This window comes from Pelodiscus sinensis, chromosome 24, assembly GCF_049634645.1.
Source record: "Pelodiscus sinensis isolate JC-2024 chromosome 24, ASM4963464v1, whole genome shotgun sequence".
NCBI classification, from domain to species: Eukaryota; Metazoa; Chordata; order Testudines; family Trionychidae; genus Pelodiscus; species Pelodiscus sinensis.
The window spans coordinates 2,266,582-2,284,112 of NC_134734.1; the positions used below are offsets into that span (position 1 = coordinate 2,266,582).

Here is a 17,531-nt window from a genome sequence, read left to right on the forward strand (position 1 = left end):
GGATGAGCCCAGGATACTGGCCCCGATGCCCCAGCGTGACACTAGGGGGTTCTGTGCTGCAGGAGGTGGGATCAGGGCTCTCCCCTGGCAGTCAGAGGTGGTCTAGATGCCCCAGCGTGACACTAGGGGGTTCTGTGCTGCAGGAGGTGGGATCAGGGCTCTCCCCTGGCAGTCAGAGCTGGTCTAGATGCCCCAGCGTGACACTAGGGGGTTCTGTGCTGCAGGAGGTGGGATCAGGGCTCTCCCCTGGCAGTCAGAGCTGGTCTAGATGCCCCAGTGTGGCACTAAGGGGTGCTGTGCTGCAGGAGGTGGGATCAGGGCTCTCCCCTGGCAGTCAGGGCTGGTCTAGATGCCCCAGTGTGGCACTAGGGGGCGCTGTGCTGCAGGGGCAGGGGCAGGGCTCTCCCCAGTAGCCAGAGCTGGCCTGGATACCCCAGCGTGGCACTAGGGGGCGCTGTGCTGCAGGAGGTGGGATCAGGGCTCTCCTCTGGCAGCCAGGGCTGGCCTGGATGCCCCAGCGTGGCACTAGGGGGCGCTGTCCTGCAGGAGGTGGGATCAGGGCTCTCCTCTGGCAGCCAGGGCTGGCCTGGGTGCCCCAGAGTGGCACTAGGGGGCGCTGTCCTGCAGGAGGTGGGATCAGGGCTCTCCTCTGGCAGCCAGGGCTGGCCTGGGTGCCCCAGAGTGGCACTAGGGGGCTCTGTGCTGCAGGGAGCAAGCTCAGCTTCTCAGATAGACGCCTCTGCACCCCACCCCAGAGGTGGTTGCATCTCAGCAGCAGGCAAGGGGCCCGGTGTAGAAAGCGACAGTTTATCAGTAATAATCCAATTTAACACAAGGACAGTTCAGGAGGAGACAGTAGTTTAAAAAAATAACTTTTATTTGCCACCGTTTATTAAATAAAGCCAGTAAAAATCTCTCCAGTGAAAAGGCTCGTTGCAATTATTACAGACAAATAAATAGACGATGTTCCTTCATTTCCCTGCTGGGGAGGGGTTGGGGTTTGTTGGCGAGAAAGGATCCACCCAACAGGAGCAGCGACTCTCCCCTCCAGACCTTCATCCCAACCGCAGACTCTGTGACGGGACCTTTTCAGTGCAAGCAAACGGCGACAGGAGTCATGTTTGCAACATTTGTCGGCCTTGTGGGCCCAAGTGGCACGGCGCAGGATAAAAACCTACTGCCGCTGTGAAAGGAGATCCCCTCAGAAACCTGCAGGGAGCTCTGATTTGGAGGAGGTGAGTTTAGACCAGTGGGAGACATTTGGCAGAGAGAAAGGCATCCGTAGGGTAAAGCCCAGCAATGACGCCCTTCTCCGCCCCCCGAGATGGACGCATCTCAGTGCTGGACAAGGGAGCCTTTGTAAACAGTCGCCCCACCCCAGAGGTAGCTGCATCTCTGCAGTAGCTGAGGGATCCCAGTATAAACAGCTGCCTCAACCTAGAGGCAGCCGCATCTCAGTGCCATGCTGGCTGAACAGCTCCTGCTGCTCCCACAAGAGAACTTGTTACGTCTCAGCGCCCAGTCCCAGCCCCACCCCCCGCCCCAGAGGCAGCTGCATTTCAACACTGCTTCAGACAGTCCCGGAAGAGCCTCACTGGGGTGGGAGCTGCAGACGGTGACATTAATAAATAAAATGAGGTCAGACCGTTGCCTGGAGCTGGCTGTTAACCAGACACAAGGGGAAAGACGGCCGTTGGAGAACAACTGCGTCTTGGGCTGACAGAGCTTCAGTGCTGACGGGGTGTGAATAATCCACCCCACCCAGCCGAGTTCTGGGTCCCTGCCCAGCGGCCACTGGAAGGAGATTTCTGTAGTGTAGACCTGGCCTTAGAGATGAGAGAACCCAGGAGTCCTGGTCCAGAGCCCCCCTGCTCTAACCATTAGACCCTGCTCCCCTACGAGACCCAGGGAGAGCGCACAGGAGTCCAGATTCACTCTGCCCTCACCAAACATCAGGCCTCACTTTCCTCCCAGAGCTGGGGATGGATCCGTGGAGTCCTGGCCCCCCTGCTCTCACCACTAGCCATCACTTCCCCGTCTAATCCGGCTGTCCGGGGGGGATGGGAGGTAGAAGGAGAAGAACTCGGCACCCCGGGCTGCGGGCTCACACCTGGACTCGGTAGTGACCGGCCCGCTTGCGGCAGGCCCGCCGGATCCACACCCAGTAGAGCAGCCCCATGCCGGCCCAGTAGCCCAGGTAGACGCCCAGCCCGATGAACAGGTAGCCCAGCTCGGCCTGCTTGACCGGGCTGGCCCAGTCGGCCTGGGCCTCCTGGTAGATGGTGACCCCCAGCCCGGCCAGGAGCAGCAGCGCCCAGACGGAGACGGGCAGCAGGGGCATCAGGTTGCCCACCAGCTTCTTGCGGCCGGAGGTGCCCCAGCTGCTCTTGTTCATGGTGGCGATGGCGAAGTACTTGGCGGGCAGCAAGCCGCCCATGTAGAGCAGGGCGTAGAGGCTCATGAAGAGCATGCGGGCGTTGCCTCGCAGCCAGCAGGCGTACAGCGCCTTGACGCAGGCCACCAGCTGCACGCACAGCAGCACCCACAGCACGTCCCATAGGCTGCCCCCGTAGAAGAGGCGCAGCACGGTGGCCGTCACGAAGAAGGGGAAGACGCCGGCCACCACGGCCTCGTAGGTCATCCACAGGTGGTGCCGGTGCCACCACAGGGAGTTGTAGAGCCACTCCCGGAAGTAGGACTTGGTCCAGCGGGTCTGCTGGGCCAGCCAGCGCAGGAACTGGGCCGGGGTCTCCGAGTAGCAGCGGGAGCGGGCCGTGTACCTGGGGGGAGGGATCGCTTAGCTAGTGGAGGGCTGGGGTGGGAGCCAGGAGTCCTGGCTCTAACCACTAGACCCCACTTCCCTCCCAGAGCCTGGGAGAGAACCGAGGAGTCCTGGCTCTAACCACTAGACCCCACTCCCCTCCCAGAGCCCGGGAGAGAACCGAGGAGTCCTGGCTCTAACCACTAGACCCCACTTCCCTCCCAGAGCCTGGGAGAGAACTGAGGAGTCCTGGCTCTAACCACTAGACCCCTCTCCCCTCCCAGAGCCTGGGAGAGAACCTAGGAGTCCTGGCTCCAGTTGCTGCTGCTCTAACCACTAGCCCCCATTCCCCTCCAAGAGCCAGAGAGAGAACCCAGGGGTCCTGGCTCTAGCCCCCTCCTGGCTCTAACCACTAGACCCCACTCCCATCCCAGAGCCCAGGAGAGAACCTAGGAGTCCAGGCTCCAGTTTCTGCTGCTCTAACCATTAGACCCCACTCTCCTCTGAAAGCCAGGGAGAGAACCAAGGAGTCCTGGCCTCAGCTCCCTCCCCCCCCCCCCCCGACTGCTAGAACCCACTCCCATCCCAGACCAGGGAAAGGACCCAGGAGTCCTGACTCCAGACCCCTCCCCCTCCCTCCACAGCTCTAACTACTAGACTCCACTCCCCTCCCAGAGCCAGGGACAGCCCTGAGGGGTGCGGGCCAGGCACTCACTTGGTGGCGTAGCCCATGCTCAGCATGCGGTTGGTGAGGTGCCGGTCGTCGCCAAAGGTGCAGTGGGTGCCCAGGAATTTCTGGTTGTACCAGGACTCCAGGAACTGCTGCAGGAGGTCGTTCCGGTACAGGCCTGCAGGTCAGCAAGCAGCACCAGGTCAGCACAGACCCAATTCCCAGCGCTCCCTTCTGGGCCCCTGCTGCAGCCCAGCCTCCACCCTGTGTCTACCCACTAGACCCCACTCCCTTCCTAGAGCTGTGGGGAGAACCCAGGAGCCCTGGCTCCCAGTCCCCTGCTCTAACCATTAGGCATCGTTCCACTTCCAAAGCCAGGGACAGTACCCAGGAGCCCTGGCTCCCAGCCTCCACCCTGTGTCTACCCACTAGACCTCACTCCCTTCCTAGAGCTGTGGGAGGAACCCAGGAGCCCTGGCTCCCAGTCCCCTGCTCTAACCATTAGGCATCGTTCCACTTCCAAAGCCAGGGACAGTACCCAGGAGCCCTGGCTCCCAGCCTCCATCCTGTGTCTACCCACTAGACCTCACTCCCTTCCTAGAGCTGTGGGGAGAACCCAGGAGCCCTGACTCCCACCCCCTCCCACTCAGTCTAACCACCAGCCCCACCCCACCCAGAGCAGGGGGCCGGGGGCTCACCCAGGGGCCCGCTGATGCAGGAGACGCAGTCGAAGTAGGACTGGCAGGCGCGCTCCACGTTGAAGGCCATCCAGTAGCGCAGGCTGCTCATGAAGCTGATGAAGGAGTCGGAGATGTTGAGGATCCGCACGTCGCCCCCCACGGCCCCGTAGCGCTCGTCGGCCTCCAGAACCTTCACCAGCTCCACCGTGGCCCTGGGGTCCAGCTTGGTGTCGGAGTCGCACACCTGGGGGCAGCCAAGGGGGGGAGGTTACCTGCTGAGCCCTCCAGGGGGTGCTGTGCTGCAGGGAGCACTGGTCCCAATGCCCCAGGGCAGCACTAGGGGGCGCTGTGCTGTGGGGGACAAGTTGATGCCTCTCCTCAGATGCCCCAGGATGGCACTAGGTGGCACCGTGCTGTGGGGGCAGGCGGCTCCCCTGGCAGGCACAGCTGGCCCCAATACCCCAGGGCGGAACTAGGAGGCACTGTGCTATGTGGGGGCAGGGAGGGGGCTCTCCCCTGACAGGCAGGTCTGGCCCCAATGCCCCAGGATGGCACTAGGGGGTGCTGTGCTGTGGGGTGCAGGGAGGGGGCTCTCCCCTGACAGGCAGGTCTGGCCCCAAAGCCCCAGGATGGCACTAGGGGGTGCTGTGCTGTGGGGGGAAGAAGGGAGCTCCCCCCCAGGCAGGCAGGCTCCAATACCCCAGAGCGTCACTAGGGGGTGCTGTGCTGTGGGGGGAAGAAGGAGGTTCTCCCCCCCCACAGGCAGGCAGGCAGGCAGGGTTGGCCCCAATGCCCCAGGGTGGCACTAGGGAGCGCTGTTCTGTGGGGGGAGAAAGGGGCCCCCCCAGGCAGGCAGGCAGGCAGGGTTGGCCCCAATGCCCCAGGGTGGCACTAGGGGGCGCTGTTCTGTGGGGGGAGAAAGGGGCCCCCCCAGGCAGGCAGGCAAGGCTGGCCCCAATGCCCTAGCGTGACACTAGGGGGCCCAGCCATGGGGGGGCAGGGTTAGGGTCAGGGTCAGGGTGAGCTCCCCAGCTCTAAGCTCCTACCTGGACATAGTCCACCGAGTTGCCCAGGGCCCGGAAGGCCGTGTACATCACCTCCCGCTTGCCGCCCCAGCGCTGCATGATGCAGACGCAGCGCCGGGAGCGGACCAGCTCCTCCACCACCAGCTGGCCCGGGTCCACCATCTCCACCTCGGCGTAGCGCCCGGGCTCCTCCCCGCCGGGCCCCTGGCTGCTGCCCCCCGGGGCGGCCGGCAGCGGGGGCGGCTGGTGGTAGTTGTGCTCCCACACGTAGGTGCCCACGGCCTCGCCGGCGAAGACCTCCCGGAACATGTCCAGCATGTAGCGGTCGTCGGGGCTGTTGCCGTCGATCACCATGATGACGCGCAGCTTGTCGGAGGGGTACAGGGCGGCTCGCACCGACTCCAGGCACTGCCGCAGGTAGGCCGGGTCCTCCTGGTAGGCCGAGATGGTCAAGGCCACCGTCCGGGTGTAGCTGCAGGTCAGCGTCTGGCCCCGCATGCGCTGGTGCTCCCGCAGGGCGAAGAAGCTCTGGAGCAGCAGGTGGGCGGCGAGGAAGGCTCCGTAGAGGCCGAAGGCCATGATGTGGTCCCGGTCGGCCACCAGCTGCACCCCGGCCACATAGGCCCATGTCAGCACCCCCAGCACCAGCAGGGCAAAGGCCACGGTGAGGACACGGCGCCCGGCGGAGAGGAGGAATTTCGGCACTTTTCTGGGGTCCATGCCTGCAAGGGACGGGCCTGGGGTGAGAGGCGGCTGGGCAGGTTGGGCTGGACCCCCAGGGCTTGGGGATGGGGTGGGGGTTCTCCCCATGGGACAGCCCGAGGTGGCAGGGGCTGAGGGGCACAAGAGGGATTACACGGGTGGGAAGGAGGAATCGAGAAGATGGCCACTGGCACCCGAAAATAATGGATCAGTAAACCGTGCACACAAATTTCACCTCCCACCTGCCAACACCAGCCCCCACCCTCTGCTCTAACCTCTACACACCACTGCCTTCCCAGACCTGGGGAGGTGACCCAGGAGTCCTGGCAGCCGGCTCCTACCCCCCTGCTCTAACCACTAAACCTCACTACCTTCCCAGAGCTAGGGAAAGAACCCAGGAGTCCTGGCAGACTGCTCCCGCTCTATGCTCTAACCACTAGACCCCACTGCCTTCTGGCTGGGGAGAGAACCCAGGAGTCCTGGCAGCCTGTTCCCACTCTCTGCTCTAACCACTAGACCTCGCTGTCTTCTGGCTGAGGAGAGAACCCAGGAGTCCTGGCAGCCTGTTCCCACTCTCTGCTCTAACCACTAGACCTCGCTGTCTTCTGGCTGAGGAGAGAACCCAAGAGTCCTGGCAGCCAGCCCCTACCCCCTGCTCTAACCACGAGACCCCACTGCCTTCCCAGAGCCGAGGAGAGAACCCAGGAGTCCTAGCTCCCAACCCCTGCACCCCCCCGGCTGTAACCACTGCACCCCACTGCCCTCACCTGGTGCCGCTCGCTGTCGCTGCCGGGGCGGTCAGTTCTGGCTCCCTTACTGCAGCTGGGGGAGTTTTTAGCCTCAGGGAAGGGCTCAGAGAGGGCGGGAGCGGGAGGGGGGAACCCTTCCTGTGCGTCAGTCAGAGGGACCGAACCCCCGCCCCCCGGAGTCCCACGCCCTCTGCCTCCTCCCCCCCCCCGGGCATTTACCGGCAGCGCCCCGGGCTGGGAGCGTCCGCAGGGCTGGAATGCGGGGGAGTGGGGGGGGGGGGGCGTGGCGGGCAGGTACTGGGGGGGGGGGAGTTGCTGGGACTCCGGGAGTGTCCGGGAGCTGGGGCAGCCCAGCGAGCAACCCCTCCCCCCCCGTGCCAGTCTGGGGGGGGGGGGGGGTAACCAGGCAGGGGGTGGGTGGCGGGGAGCACCAGGGAGTCCCCCCCCCCCACGCCCCTCACTCCCGACCCGCAGCCAAGGGGCTGACGCTGGGACCCTCCCTGCTCCTGCCCCAGACAAGCCGGTTGTCAGGGAGGCAAAAACAAAAATAGATGGGACGTGAGCAATGAGGCGCCCCCGCCCCCCTGCCCCACTTCCCCATGGCCGTGCCATGACCTTCATCTCAGTCCCTCCCACGTCTCCTGGCCTGTGCCAGCCCCGCCCCACAGATCCCCCTCTCTGCCCCAGCCTGTGCCAGCCCCCACCCCATAGATCCCCCTCTCTGCCCCAGCCTGTGCCAGCCCCCACCCCATAGATCCCCCCCCTCTGCCCCCAGCCTGTGTCATCCCCCGCCCCACAGATCCCCTTCTCTGCCCCAGCCTGTGCCATCCCCCACCCCATAGATCCCCCCCCTCTGCCCCCAGCCTGTGCCAGCCCCCGCCCCACAGATCCCCCTCTCTGCCCCAGCCTGTGCCATCCCCCGCCCCACAGATCCCCCTCTGTGCCCCCAACCTGTGCCAGCCCCTGCCCCACAGATCCCCCTCTCTGCCCCAGCCTGTGTCATCCCCCGCCCCACAGATCCCCCTCTCTGCCCCAGCCTGTGTCATCCCCCGCCCCACAGATCCCCCTCTGTGCCCCCAACCTGTGCCAGCCCCTGCCCCACAGATCCCCCTCTCTGCCCCAGCCTGTGTCATCCCCCGCCCCACAGATCCCCCTCTCTGCCCCAGCCTGTGCCATCCCCCGCCCCACAGATCCCCCTCTCTGCCCCAGCCTGTGTCATCCCCCGCCCCACAGATCCCCCTCTCTGCCCCCAGCCTGTGCCAGCCCCCACCCCATAGATCCCCCCTCTGCCCCCAGCCTGTGTCATCCCCCGCCCCACAGATCCCCTTCTCTGCCCCCAGCCTGTGCAAGCCCCCGCCCCACAGATCCCCCTCTCTGCCCCCAGCCTGTGCCAGCCCCCGCCCCACAGATCCCCCTCTGTGCCCCCAACCTGTGCCAGCCCCTGCCCCACAGATCCCCCTCTCTGCCCCAGCCTGTGCAAGCCCCCGCCCCACAGATCCCCTTCTCTGCCCCCAGCCTGCGCCAGCCCCCGCCCCACAGATCCCCCTCTCTGCCCCCAGCCTGCGCCAGCCCCCGCCCCACAGATCCCCCTCTGTGCCCCCAACCTGTGCCAGCCCCCGCCCCACAGATCTCCCTCTCTGCCCCCAGCCTGTGCCATCCCCCGCCCCACAGATCCCCTTCTCTGCCCCCAGCCTGTGCCAGCCCCCGCCCCACAGATCCCCCTCTCTGCCCCCAGCCTGTGCCAGCCCCCGCCCCACAGATCCCCTTCTCTGCCCCCAGCCTGTGCCAGCCCCCGCCCCACAGATCCCCTTCTCTGCCCCCAGCCTGTGCCAGCCCCCGCCCCACAGATCCCCCTCTCTGCCCCCAGCCTGTGCCAGCCCCCGCCCCACAGATCCCCTTCTCTGCCCCCAGCCTGTGCCAGCCCCCGCCCCACAGATCCCCCTCTCTGCCCCCAGCCTGTGCCAGCCCCCGCCCCACAGATCCCCTTCTCTGCCCCCAGCCTGTGCAAGCCCCCGCCCCACAGATCCCCTTCTCTGCCCCCAGCCTGTGCCAGCCCCCGCCCCACAGATTCCCCTCTCTGCCCCCAGCCTGTGCCAGCCCCCACCCCATAGATCCCCCTCTCTGCCCCCAGCCTGTGCCAGCCCCCGCCCCACAGATCCCATTCTCTGCCCCCAGCCTGTGCCAGCCCCCGCCCCACAGATCTGGCCACTCCACTGTGTTGATTTGCCCCCATCCCTCTCCCCTTCAGCCCCCACCCCCAGCCTGCTGTGCCTCCTGACTCTCCATGGGGAAGTTTTCGAGAGGCCAGATGCGGGAAGGAGGTGAGAGGAGGGGGGCTGGGTTGTGTGAGCCATCCCCGTGGGAGGGGAGGGGGAAGGGAGCGGGAGCTGGCGGGGGGGGGGGGGGCGCTTTGGGGCAGGAAGTGGTCCAGGTGTGGCCTGTGGATCAGGCTCTTGGCATTCCTGGCGCGGTTTGGGGCTGGGCTCAGTTCCTGGGGAAAACCGCTGGATTGCTCCCCCTCCCCCACGTGCGGGGAGCGGGACACAGGCCTGGGCATGCGCCGTGGGAAGGGGGCAAGTTGGCTCTGGAGCGGCGGGTCCAGGGGCCCCATGTGCGCCTGGAGTTTGCTGGGTCTCAGCCCCGGTTCCTGCAGGGACCGTCCCCCCCCCCCCCCCCCCCCCCGAGCTGGGACTCAGGTGCCAGCCGGGCTCACCCGCCTCCCAGCCAGGAATCTCTCTACCCCGGCTCCGGCCCTGCCCAGGACAGCTGGACCCGCCTGCCCCCTTTCCGTGGGGCACGGGAATGGGAGGGTCCCAGGTGTCCTGCCCTCGGCTCTGCCTCTCCCAGGGGCTGTGCCCCAGAACATGCCCGTGTGACCCGGCTGGGCACCTGCGGCTGCAGCACCCGATGGCCCCGGTCGGGAGCCCTGCCGGCCTAGGGGCTGGATCTCTGTCCTGAGACCCCCAGTTGCCACCCGCTCCCTCCCAGCCCCCTGCCTTGTCCCCCCACCCCAACTCCAGCCTCTCCCTAACCTCTGCCCCAGACCCTCCTCTGCCCTCCAATCCCCGCAGCCCCCTGCCCCAGTAAGCGCACTTCTCAGCCCCTGCCTGCCCCCCCCCGCGACCCTCCTCCCCTTGACTGCCCCACCCCCCCATAACACAACCCCTCCCCCGCCCCACTAGCTCCCCCGCCCACGGTCCCGTCTGCTGCCGGTTCCAGGATCCCTGAGTCGGCAGCTTAGCTTTGCTGTCCCCATCAGCTTTGACATCATGTGCCTGCCCCACCCCAGCCTGGGAATCAGTGCCCTGAAGCCATGGGATGCTTAGTGAGCATGGCCTTCCAGGGACACGCCAGGAACAGGGGGGACCCCCTGCCACGGGGCATCAGGGAGTTAACCTGTGGGACTCCCTGCCCCGGGTTAACCTGTGGGACTCCCCGCCCAGGCATTAGCAGTGGCAGCCAGATCCATTGGGCCAGCCCCTGAGCGCTCAGTGGGTTGCCCTGTGGAACTCCCTGCCCCTGGACACAAAGGGGGCGATGGCGCCTCTTCAAGGAGTAGTGAAGCCTGGGGGGCTGCAGGTTGGTTCGGGGCCCCGCAGCGACCTCCCCACCAGCATCTCCAGCCAGGGCAGCCTGTCTGGCCCAGTGGCAGGGCTTTCCCGGCATGTGCTCCGCAGAAGGGGCTGACTCAGGCCAGCCTGGCCATTGGGCAATAGGGGAAGCCAGGGGCTGGCGCGGTGTCTGAGGGGCTGCGGGGTGGAGCCCGGGCTCCCGGGTTCGCTCCTGGGTGCTGGGAGGAGCAGAGACTAGCAGTCAGAGGCGGGCCGCGTTGCCATGGCAGCAGGGTACCATCAGCCAAACAGTCCCTGCCTCGGCGCTAATCAGCCCGTGGCTCAAGGAACTGACATTTCCTCTCCAGCTGCCTGGGAACCTCCGCCCTGCAACACCCGTCCCCAGGGGCCGCCCGCCCGCCGCTGACACAGAGCAGGAGCCGCAGGGATGGGTCAGCCCCCCGCTCTGTGACCACTAGTCCCGGCTCCCCTCCCAGAGCCTGGGATAGAACCCACGAGTCCTGGCTCCCCCTAACTATTAGACCTCCCCCTTCTTCCCCAAAATGGGCAGAGAACATAGGAGCCTGGGTCCAGCTCCCCCCCACCCCACTAACCATTGGACCCCACTCCCCTCTCAAAGCCTTGGAGAGAACCTAGGAGTTCTGGATCCCAGCCCCCCTGCTCTGACCACTAGACCCTGCTCCCCTCTCAAAGTCTAGGATAGATCCTGCAGGCGCTGGAACGGTTTAGGCGCCACCTGCTGGGGACATTGTGCATTGCACTCTGCACACGCTGTCCCAGCCGCGTGCGGTGTAGGCTGGCGTCCATCGGGGGGGCTGGCAGAGACCCAGGACTCCTGGGTTCTCGCCCCGGCCCGGCAGGGGAGCGGGTGGTATGCTCCCAGCGGGGCTGAGGTCAGCGCAGAGGAAGGGGGCAGAGGCTGCGGCTGTCCATGTGCTGACTGGGCCGTGGCCTTGGCGCTGTGTCTGCTACAGGCAGCCTCCGGGGCTCCCTCCCCCTGGTCCCAGACCGCGCTAGGGTCAGGGGCAGCCACATCCTCCCCCAGCCCTTCCTGCCACAGCCACTGCTCTGGCCTGTGTCCCCTGGGGCTGGACAGCGGCTGCCGCCGGGCCTGGGGGCAGGGGCCGATGAGGATTTTGCGGGGCCCAAGGCAGCACAATTTCGCGGGGGCCCCCCCTTTGCCACGGCGCATGCGCAGGGCTTCTTGAAGCACAGGTCCCGGGGCGGCCGCCCCGCTCACCCTGCCCTATATCCGCCCCTGCCTGGGGGACACACACAGCTCAGCCTGGAGCCTGCTGGAGGCTAGGGTCCTACGGGCTCTGATAGCTGGGCAGGGGAGCCATGGGGCTGTAGAGACCCACTGACACACACACACAGAGAGCAGGGACAGGCATACACACTGTATAACAGCACACAGTGTATAGCAACACATACACAAATACACACACAGTGTATAACAATACAGGCATACACACTGTATAGCCACACACACAGTTTATAACAATACAGACACACACAGTGTATAACAGGCACCACACACACACTGTATAGCGACACAGATACACACACTGTAGAACAACACACACAGTGTAAGCAACACATACACACACACACACATTGTATAGCAAAACACACACAGAGAGTTTATAATAACAGACACACACACAGGACTGACACACACATACTATATATAAGACTATGTAGCACTTTAAACACTAACAAGATGGTTTCTAAAATGCTACATAGTCCTGCATTTTGCTTCAGCTACACCAGACTAACACGGCTACATTTCTATTACTATACTATATATAGTGACAGATACACCCTGGACATAGCAACACACAGGAAGTCACGAACACACAGACACACAATAGAGCCCTGGTGTCCAACCTGCTCGGAAGGACCCCTATGGCGAAGTAGCCACACTCACCTGGCCAAACAGCCACATGTGACTAGCGGGTTGGATAGTGACACACACAGAAGGGCTCATCCTGTCCACCAGAGGGCGGTGGAGCGACACCGACAATAGAGCCCGTCCCCTCCAGCAGGTGGCACAGGGACACGCTCTCTCTCTCTCTCTCTCTCTCTCTAAATACTTTGGATACTTCCAACAATTTTTCCTGTCTCGAATCCAGCCGACAAATCAAACTGCCCCCCAAATTCATGATCTGACCCCCCCCCCGATGTTTCTTTCCCCCCATTAACTGAACCATATTGCTTAAAAAATTGCTGGGCAAGGGGAGGGGCCGAGACTCCCCCAAGTGCATGAGGCTGCTGCCCCCCGATTCATCCCCCCTTGGGGTCACCTTATCTCCTGCCTGAATGTGTCTCACGCCAGGCTGGGCTGCGTTAGGCCTTCCCCTGCCCCATGGGAGCCCCGTTAGTTGTTTGGGCCAGGCAGACGGGCGCCACTCTCCCCTCACCAAGCTCTGGTCCTGGCGGATGAAAACAGTTTGGGAACCAGGGTGCGATGGAGCCGGAGGGCCGGAGTGTCTGGCTCCGAGGCAGGTTTCTGACCTTTTCATCCTCCTCTTGCTCTTCTCCCTGCCTCCCCACCTGACCAACGTCCTCCTGGAACTGTGGGCCCAGGATCCGGTCACAGGGTCCCAGCAGTGTTGCCCCGGGGCTGCACCTGGAGGGGACGTCCCGTCCCGCAGGTCTGGCCCCGCTGGGAACCCCTCCCCTGCGTCCGGCCGGCCTGGGCTCTGGCCCTGCCAGAGGCTCCCGCGTTTCCCTGCCACCGGGCAGCTGGGAACTGCCCTGACTCACTGGTTTCTAGCTGACCAAAAAAAGCAGCCATGTAGCACTTTACAAACTAACAAGATGGTTTATTAGGTGATGAGCTTCCGTGGGCCAGACCCACTTCCTCAGATGCAAAAGCTCATCACCTAATAAACCATCTGGTTAGTCTTTAAAGTGCTACGTGACTGCTTGTTTGCCCAACACGGCTACCTCGCTATTGGTGTCTAGCTGGGTTGTTGTCCTGGCTTGGGGCTTTGCTAGCGACTGTTTGTGTTTCCACGGGCAGAGGCAGGGCTGGGCCAGTCCCCATCACCCCTTGGGGCCAGGATGTGGTCTGAGGGCAGCAGCTATTAGATTGCGCCACCACCAGGTTAAGGACACAGGGCTGGGGGGGGGGGGCAGGGGCTGCGGGTCGGGAGCGAGGGGCACCGGCAGAACTGTGGGTCTGGAGTGAGGGGCACTCAGTGTGGCGGGCGAGGGGGTATTGCCATAGCCGTGGTTTGGGAAGGCCTGAGTCACTTTGTGGGGAGCTATCCAACCCCCCGCAGTGGGGGGGGGGGGGGCAGGTGAGTCAGAGTCTGGATCGAATTGTCCCTGTGGGAACCTGCAGGCTGGGGGGGTGACTGACAGACTGATGGACACAGACATGAGCACCTCCCCCAAACACAGCCCCCCAACAACACCCCATAACTCCCCAAACACAGCCCCCCAACAACACCCCATAACTCCCCAAACACAGCCCCCAACAACAGCCCCCCAACAACACCCCATAACTCCCCAAACACAGCCCCCCAACAACACCCCATAACTCCCCAAACACAGCCCCCCAACAACAGCCCCCCAACAACACCCCATAACTCCCCAAACACAGCCCCCCAACAACACCCCATAACTCCCCAAACACAGCCCCCCAACAACAGCCCCCCAACAACACCCCATAACTCCCCAAACACAGCCCCCCAACAACACCCCAGAACTCCCCACACACAGCCCCCCAACAACACCCCATAACTCCCCCAACAACACCCCATAACTCCCCAAACACAGCCCTCCAACAACACCCCATAACTCCCCCAACAACACCCCATAACTCCCCAAACACAGCCCCTCACTCCCAGGGCAGCCGGGTGCCAGGACAGAGAGTGGGGTGGGGGGCAGGGCTGCTCCCAGCACCAGCCTCCCCCTTTCTGGCACCTCCCAGAAGCACCAGGCTCTTTGCAGCCTCGGGGCACCGGCAGAGACGCGCTGAGCCGGCCGAGGAGACTCAGAGACAAGGTAAGAGACCCGCCGGGCTGTCCCCCTCCCTCTCCCTGTCTGTCCCTGAACCCCGGCATGTCCCCCCTCCCCCTCCCCCTCCATCCCCGCGTCCCGGGTTGGATCCCATCCCCTTCCCTATTTGTCCTCGCACCCTGGCATGGATCCTCCTAGACCCCTTTCCATCCCCAACTCCCCCCCCGATCTATCCCCCCACAATCTGTCCCCCCATGTCCTCTGGATCTATCCCCCGACCCCTCTCTGTCCCCTGACACTGCCTGGATCTATGCCCCCAGGCCCCTCTATCTATCCTCCTCTACTTCCTCTCTGTTCCCTGATATATCCCCCAGACCCCTCTCTGTCTGTCCCCTGACACCCCCTGGATTTATCTGCCCCCCACATCCCTTCTCTGTCCCCCAGTCACTGCCTGTCCCTATCTATCCATCCCCCCATTCATCCTAGCTGTCCCCCGACACCCACGTATCTCTCCATCTCCCCACACCCTCCTCTGTAGGAACCCCGTCATCCCTCCTGCTCACTATCTATTCCCAGATGCATCCTGTCCCCACACCCCCATTCCCCACACTCACTGTGCATCTGTCCCAGACACCCCCCCCCCCATCCTAGCTCATCGCTGCTCCTGCCCGTCTGTTATTTGGTGCAGCACAGAGGGGTGCATGGGGATGGGCAGATACAAGGCCTGGCTCCCACACACCCTGCTCTAACCACTAGCCCCCACTCCTCTCCCAGAGCTAAGGAGAGAGCCCAGGCGTCCTAGCTCCCAACCCCTTTAGACCCCACTCTCCTCCCCAGCTGGGCCGAGAACCCGGGACTCCTGGCCCTGGCCCGCAGGCGCACAGAGGAGATGGGGGCTCAGGGGAAGCCCTGGCAGTCGGCAGGAACCGGGCATCTGGGGGGGGGGGTGTCTCCCACTGCACTGAGCAGGGGAGAGCCTGAGGGGGGGGGAGGGTTGGTGGGGCCCGTCCCACATGGCCACGGTGTTCCCGGCCCAGCCGCCCACATCCTGGCTCCGGGGGAAGCTGCGCGACCTCAGGATTCTCCTCATCCAGCCAGTCACCGCGGGGACTTGGCACCATGGCTGGGGCTGGCAGAGGGCCGCTTGGAGGTGGTCGCCCAGCGGGCTTGGCTCTCCCTCCTGCCCCCCCACCCCTGCTCCGTCTCCCCCCCTGCCCTGAGCCCTTCCACCCCTGCTCCGTCTCCCCCACCCCCGCCCTGAGCCCTCCCACCCCTGTTCCGTTTCCCCCACCCCCGCCCTGAGCCCTCCCACCCCTGCTCTGTCTCCCCCCACCCCCGCCCTGAGCCCTCCCACCCCTGCTCCGTCTCCCCCCACCCACCGCCCTGAGCCCTCCCACCCCTGCTCCGTCTCCCCCTACCTTGAACTCTCCCACCCTTGCTCCGTCTCCTCCCACCCCTGCTCTCCCTCCTGCACCCCCTGCCACCTCTGCTCCATGTCCCCCCACCCCCGCCCTGAGCCCTCCCACCCCTGCTCTGTCTGCCCTGAGCCCCACACCCCCTGCTGTCTCTCTTGTACCCCCTCCCAGCCCTGCCCTGAACCCTCCCACCCCTGCTCCGTCTCCCCCACCCTGAATCCCCACACCCTGTGCTTTCACTCCTGCACCCCCTCCCGGCTCTTGCCCAGAGCCCTCTAACTCCTGCCTTGACTCCTGCACCCCCACATCCTGGTTGACTTAGAGGGGCAGGGTGAGTGGGGAATGGGGCAGGGGCCTGTCCCCTCTAGGGGGCGCTGGCTCCCATGCTGCCCCCTGGTGGGGAGTGGCGGGCTCAGGGGACGGGGAATGGGGCATGGGGCTTTCTCCTCAGGGCTTCTTTCCCGCAGCGCCTCCCTCAGCATGGCTGACAACGCCTCCTCCCCCTACGACTACGACGGCGACTACGAGGACGAGGGCGGCTTGGAGGCCGGCTCCTGGCTGCACGGTGCCGTGCACGTGGTCTCCATGGTGATCTACTCCATCGCCTTCCTGCTGGGGGTGACGGGCAACGGGCTGGTCATCTTCATCACCGGCTTCCGGATGAGGAGAACCGTCAACGCCATCTGGTACCTCAACCTGGCCGTGGCCGACTTCATCTTCACCTTCTTCCTCCCCCTCAGCGTGGCCTACGTAGCCCTGGGCTTCCACTGGCCCTTTGGGCGGGCCCTGTGCAAGATCAACACGGCCGTGGCCTTCCTCAACATGTTCGCCAGCGTCTTCCTCCTCACCCTCATCAGCGCCGACCGCTGCGTCACCGTGGCCTGGCCCGTCTGGGCCCAGAACCACCGCTCGCCCCGGCTGGCCTCCCTGTTGGCCGGGGCTGCGTGGCTGGCGGCCCTGGCTCTCAGCGGCCCGTATATGGTTTTCCGGGACACTAGGAGCTCCCCCTTTCAGGAGAACACCACCCACTGCTACAACAACTACGCCCTGTCCTATGGCTTCCAGCAGGAGGAGCCGCCTGGGCTGAGGGAGCGCCGGCACCGGGCCATGGTGCTGACCCGCTTTCTAGCGGGCTTCCTGGTGCCGTTCGCCATCATCCTCGCCTGCTACGTGGGCATTGGGGCCAAGCTGAGGCGGAACCGGCTGACCCGCTCCGGCAGGCCCTACAAGATCATGGTGGCCGTGGTGGCGGCATTCTTCCTTTGCTGGCTCCCCTACCACGTCTTCTCCTTCCTGGAGGTGTCAGGCCCGGCAACGGTGCCCCCGTTCCAGTCGCTGCTGGCGGTGGGGATCCCGCTGGCCTCCGGCCTGGCCTATCTCAACAGCTGCCTCAACCCCCTCCTCTATGTCTTCGTGGGCCGGGATTTCCGGGAGAAGCTCCGGAGCTCGGTGCTGTCGGCCTTCGAGAGCGCCTTCAGCGAGGTCTCCGGCCAGCCCCCTCCCCCCGTTGGCAAGGGCAAGGCCAGCGCCGAGACCCAGTGGCACCTGCTGGAGAGGGGGTCGGCTGGCTCAGGGGCAAAGGGCCACAGGGCCATTCCTCTCTAAGGGTATGTCTACACTAGCCCCCTACTTCGAACTAGGGTGGTTAATGTAGGCATTCAAACTTGCAAATGAAGCCCGGGATATAAATATCCCGGGCTTCATTTGCATGTTCCCAGGTGAGCGCCATTTTTAAATCCGTATTTAACTGCAATGAGGTGTAACAGGATTTAATTCGGATTAACTTCTGAGTGCCGCACGTATCCGTGGGCAGTCAGTTCGAACTAAGGGGGTTTAAAAATGGTGCCCGCTTGGGAACATGCAAATGAAGCCCGGGATATTTAAATCCTGGGCTTCATTTGCAAGTTCTAATGACTACATTAGCCAGCCTAGTTCGAACTAGGGGGCTAGTGTAGACATACCTTAAGGGTATGTCTACACTACAG

The 17,531-nt window shown here is 64.3% G+C and overlaps 2 protein-coding genes across 3 annotated transcripts; one reads left to right on the plus strand and one right to left on the minus strand.

Annotated features, from left to right (window-relative positions):
- Nucleotides 1–861: 861 nt before the first annotated feature.
- Nucleotides 862–6,760, minus strand: HAS1 (hyaluronan synthase 1). Of its 2 annotated transcripts, XM_075907593.1 has the most exons (5): nt 6,606–6,760; nt 5,158–5,858; nt 4,130–4,355; nt 3,477–3,609; nt 862–2,780 (listed from the first exon to the last, which is right to left on the minus strand). In XM_075907593.1, the coding sequence occupies exons 2-5, from the start codon at nt 5,854–5,856 to the stop codon at nt 2,105–2,107; spliced, it is 1,734 nt and encodes a 577-aa protein (XP_075763708.1). In that variant the 5' UTR covers nt 5,857–5,858; nt 6,606–6,760; the 3' UTR covers nt 862–2,104. The 2 variants fall into 2 exon arrangements, with proteins under 2 accessions (XP_075763708.1, XP_014435323.2); XM_014579837.2 differs by lacking the exon at nt 6,606–6,760 and having other exon boundaries at nt 5,158–6,588.
- Nucleotides 6,761–13,981: 7,221 nt separating this feature from the next.
- Nucleotides 13,982–17,151, plus strand: LOC102448041 (chemerin-like receptor 1). Its single transcript, XM_075908231.1, has 2 exons — nt 13,982–14,176; nt 16,014–17,151. Exon 2 carries the CDS (start codon nt 16,027–16,029, stop codon nt 17,149–17,151), a length of 1,125 nt encoding a protein of 374 aa, XP_075764346.1. The 5' UTR covers nt 13,982–14,176; nt 16,014–16,026.
- The last annotated feature ends 380 nt before the right edge of the window (nt 17,152–17,531 follow it).

Excerpts from the sequence above, each read along its gene's own strand:
- HAS1 (XM_014579837.2), bottom strand. The coding sequence starts at position 5,946 with ATGGGGAGAACCCCCACCCCATCCCCAAGCCCTGGGGGTCCAGCCCAA. Across the intron at positions 4,356-5,157 it reads ACTCGGTGGACTATGTCCAG|GTGTGCGACTCCGACACCAA; the intron begins GTAGGAGCTTAG and ends GGCTGCCCCCAG. Across the intron at positions 2,781-3,476 it reads AGCATGGGCTACGCCACCAA|GTACACGGCCCGCTCCCGCT; the intron begins GTGAGTGCCTGG and ends CCCTCCCCCCAG.
- LOC102448041 (XM_075908231.1), top strand. The coding sequence starts at position 16,027 with ATGGCTGACAACGCCTCCTCCCCCTACGACTACGACGGCGACTACGAG.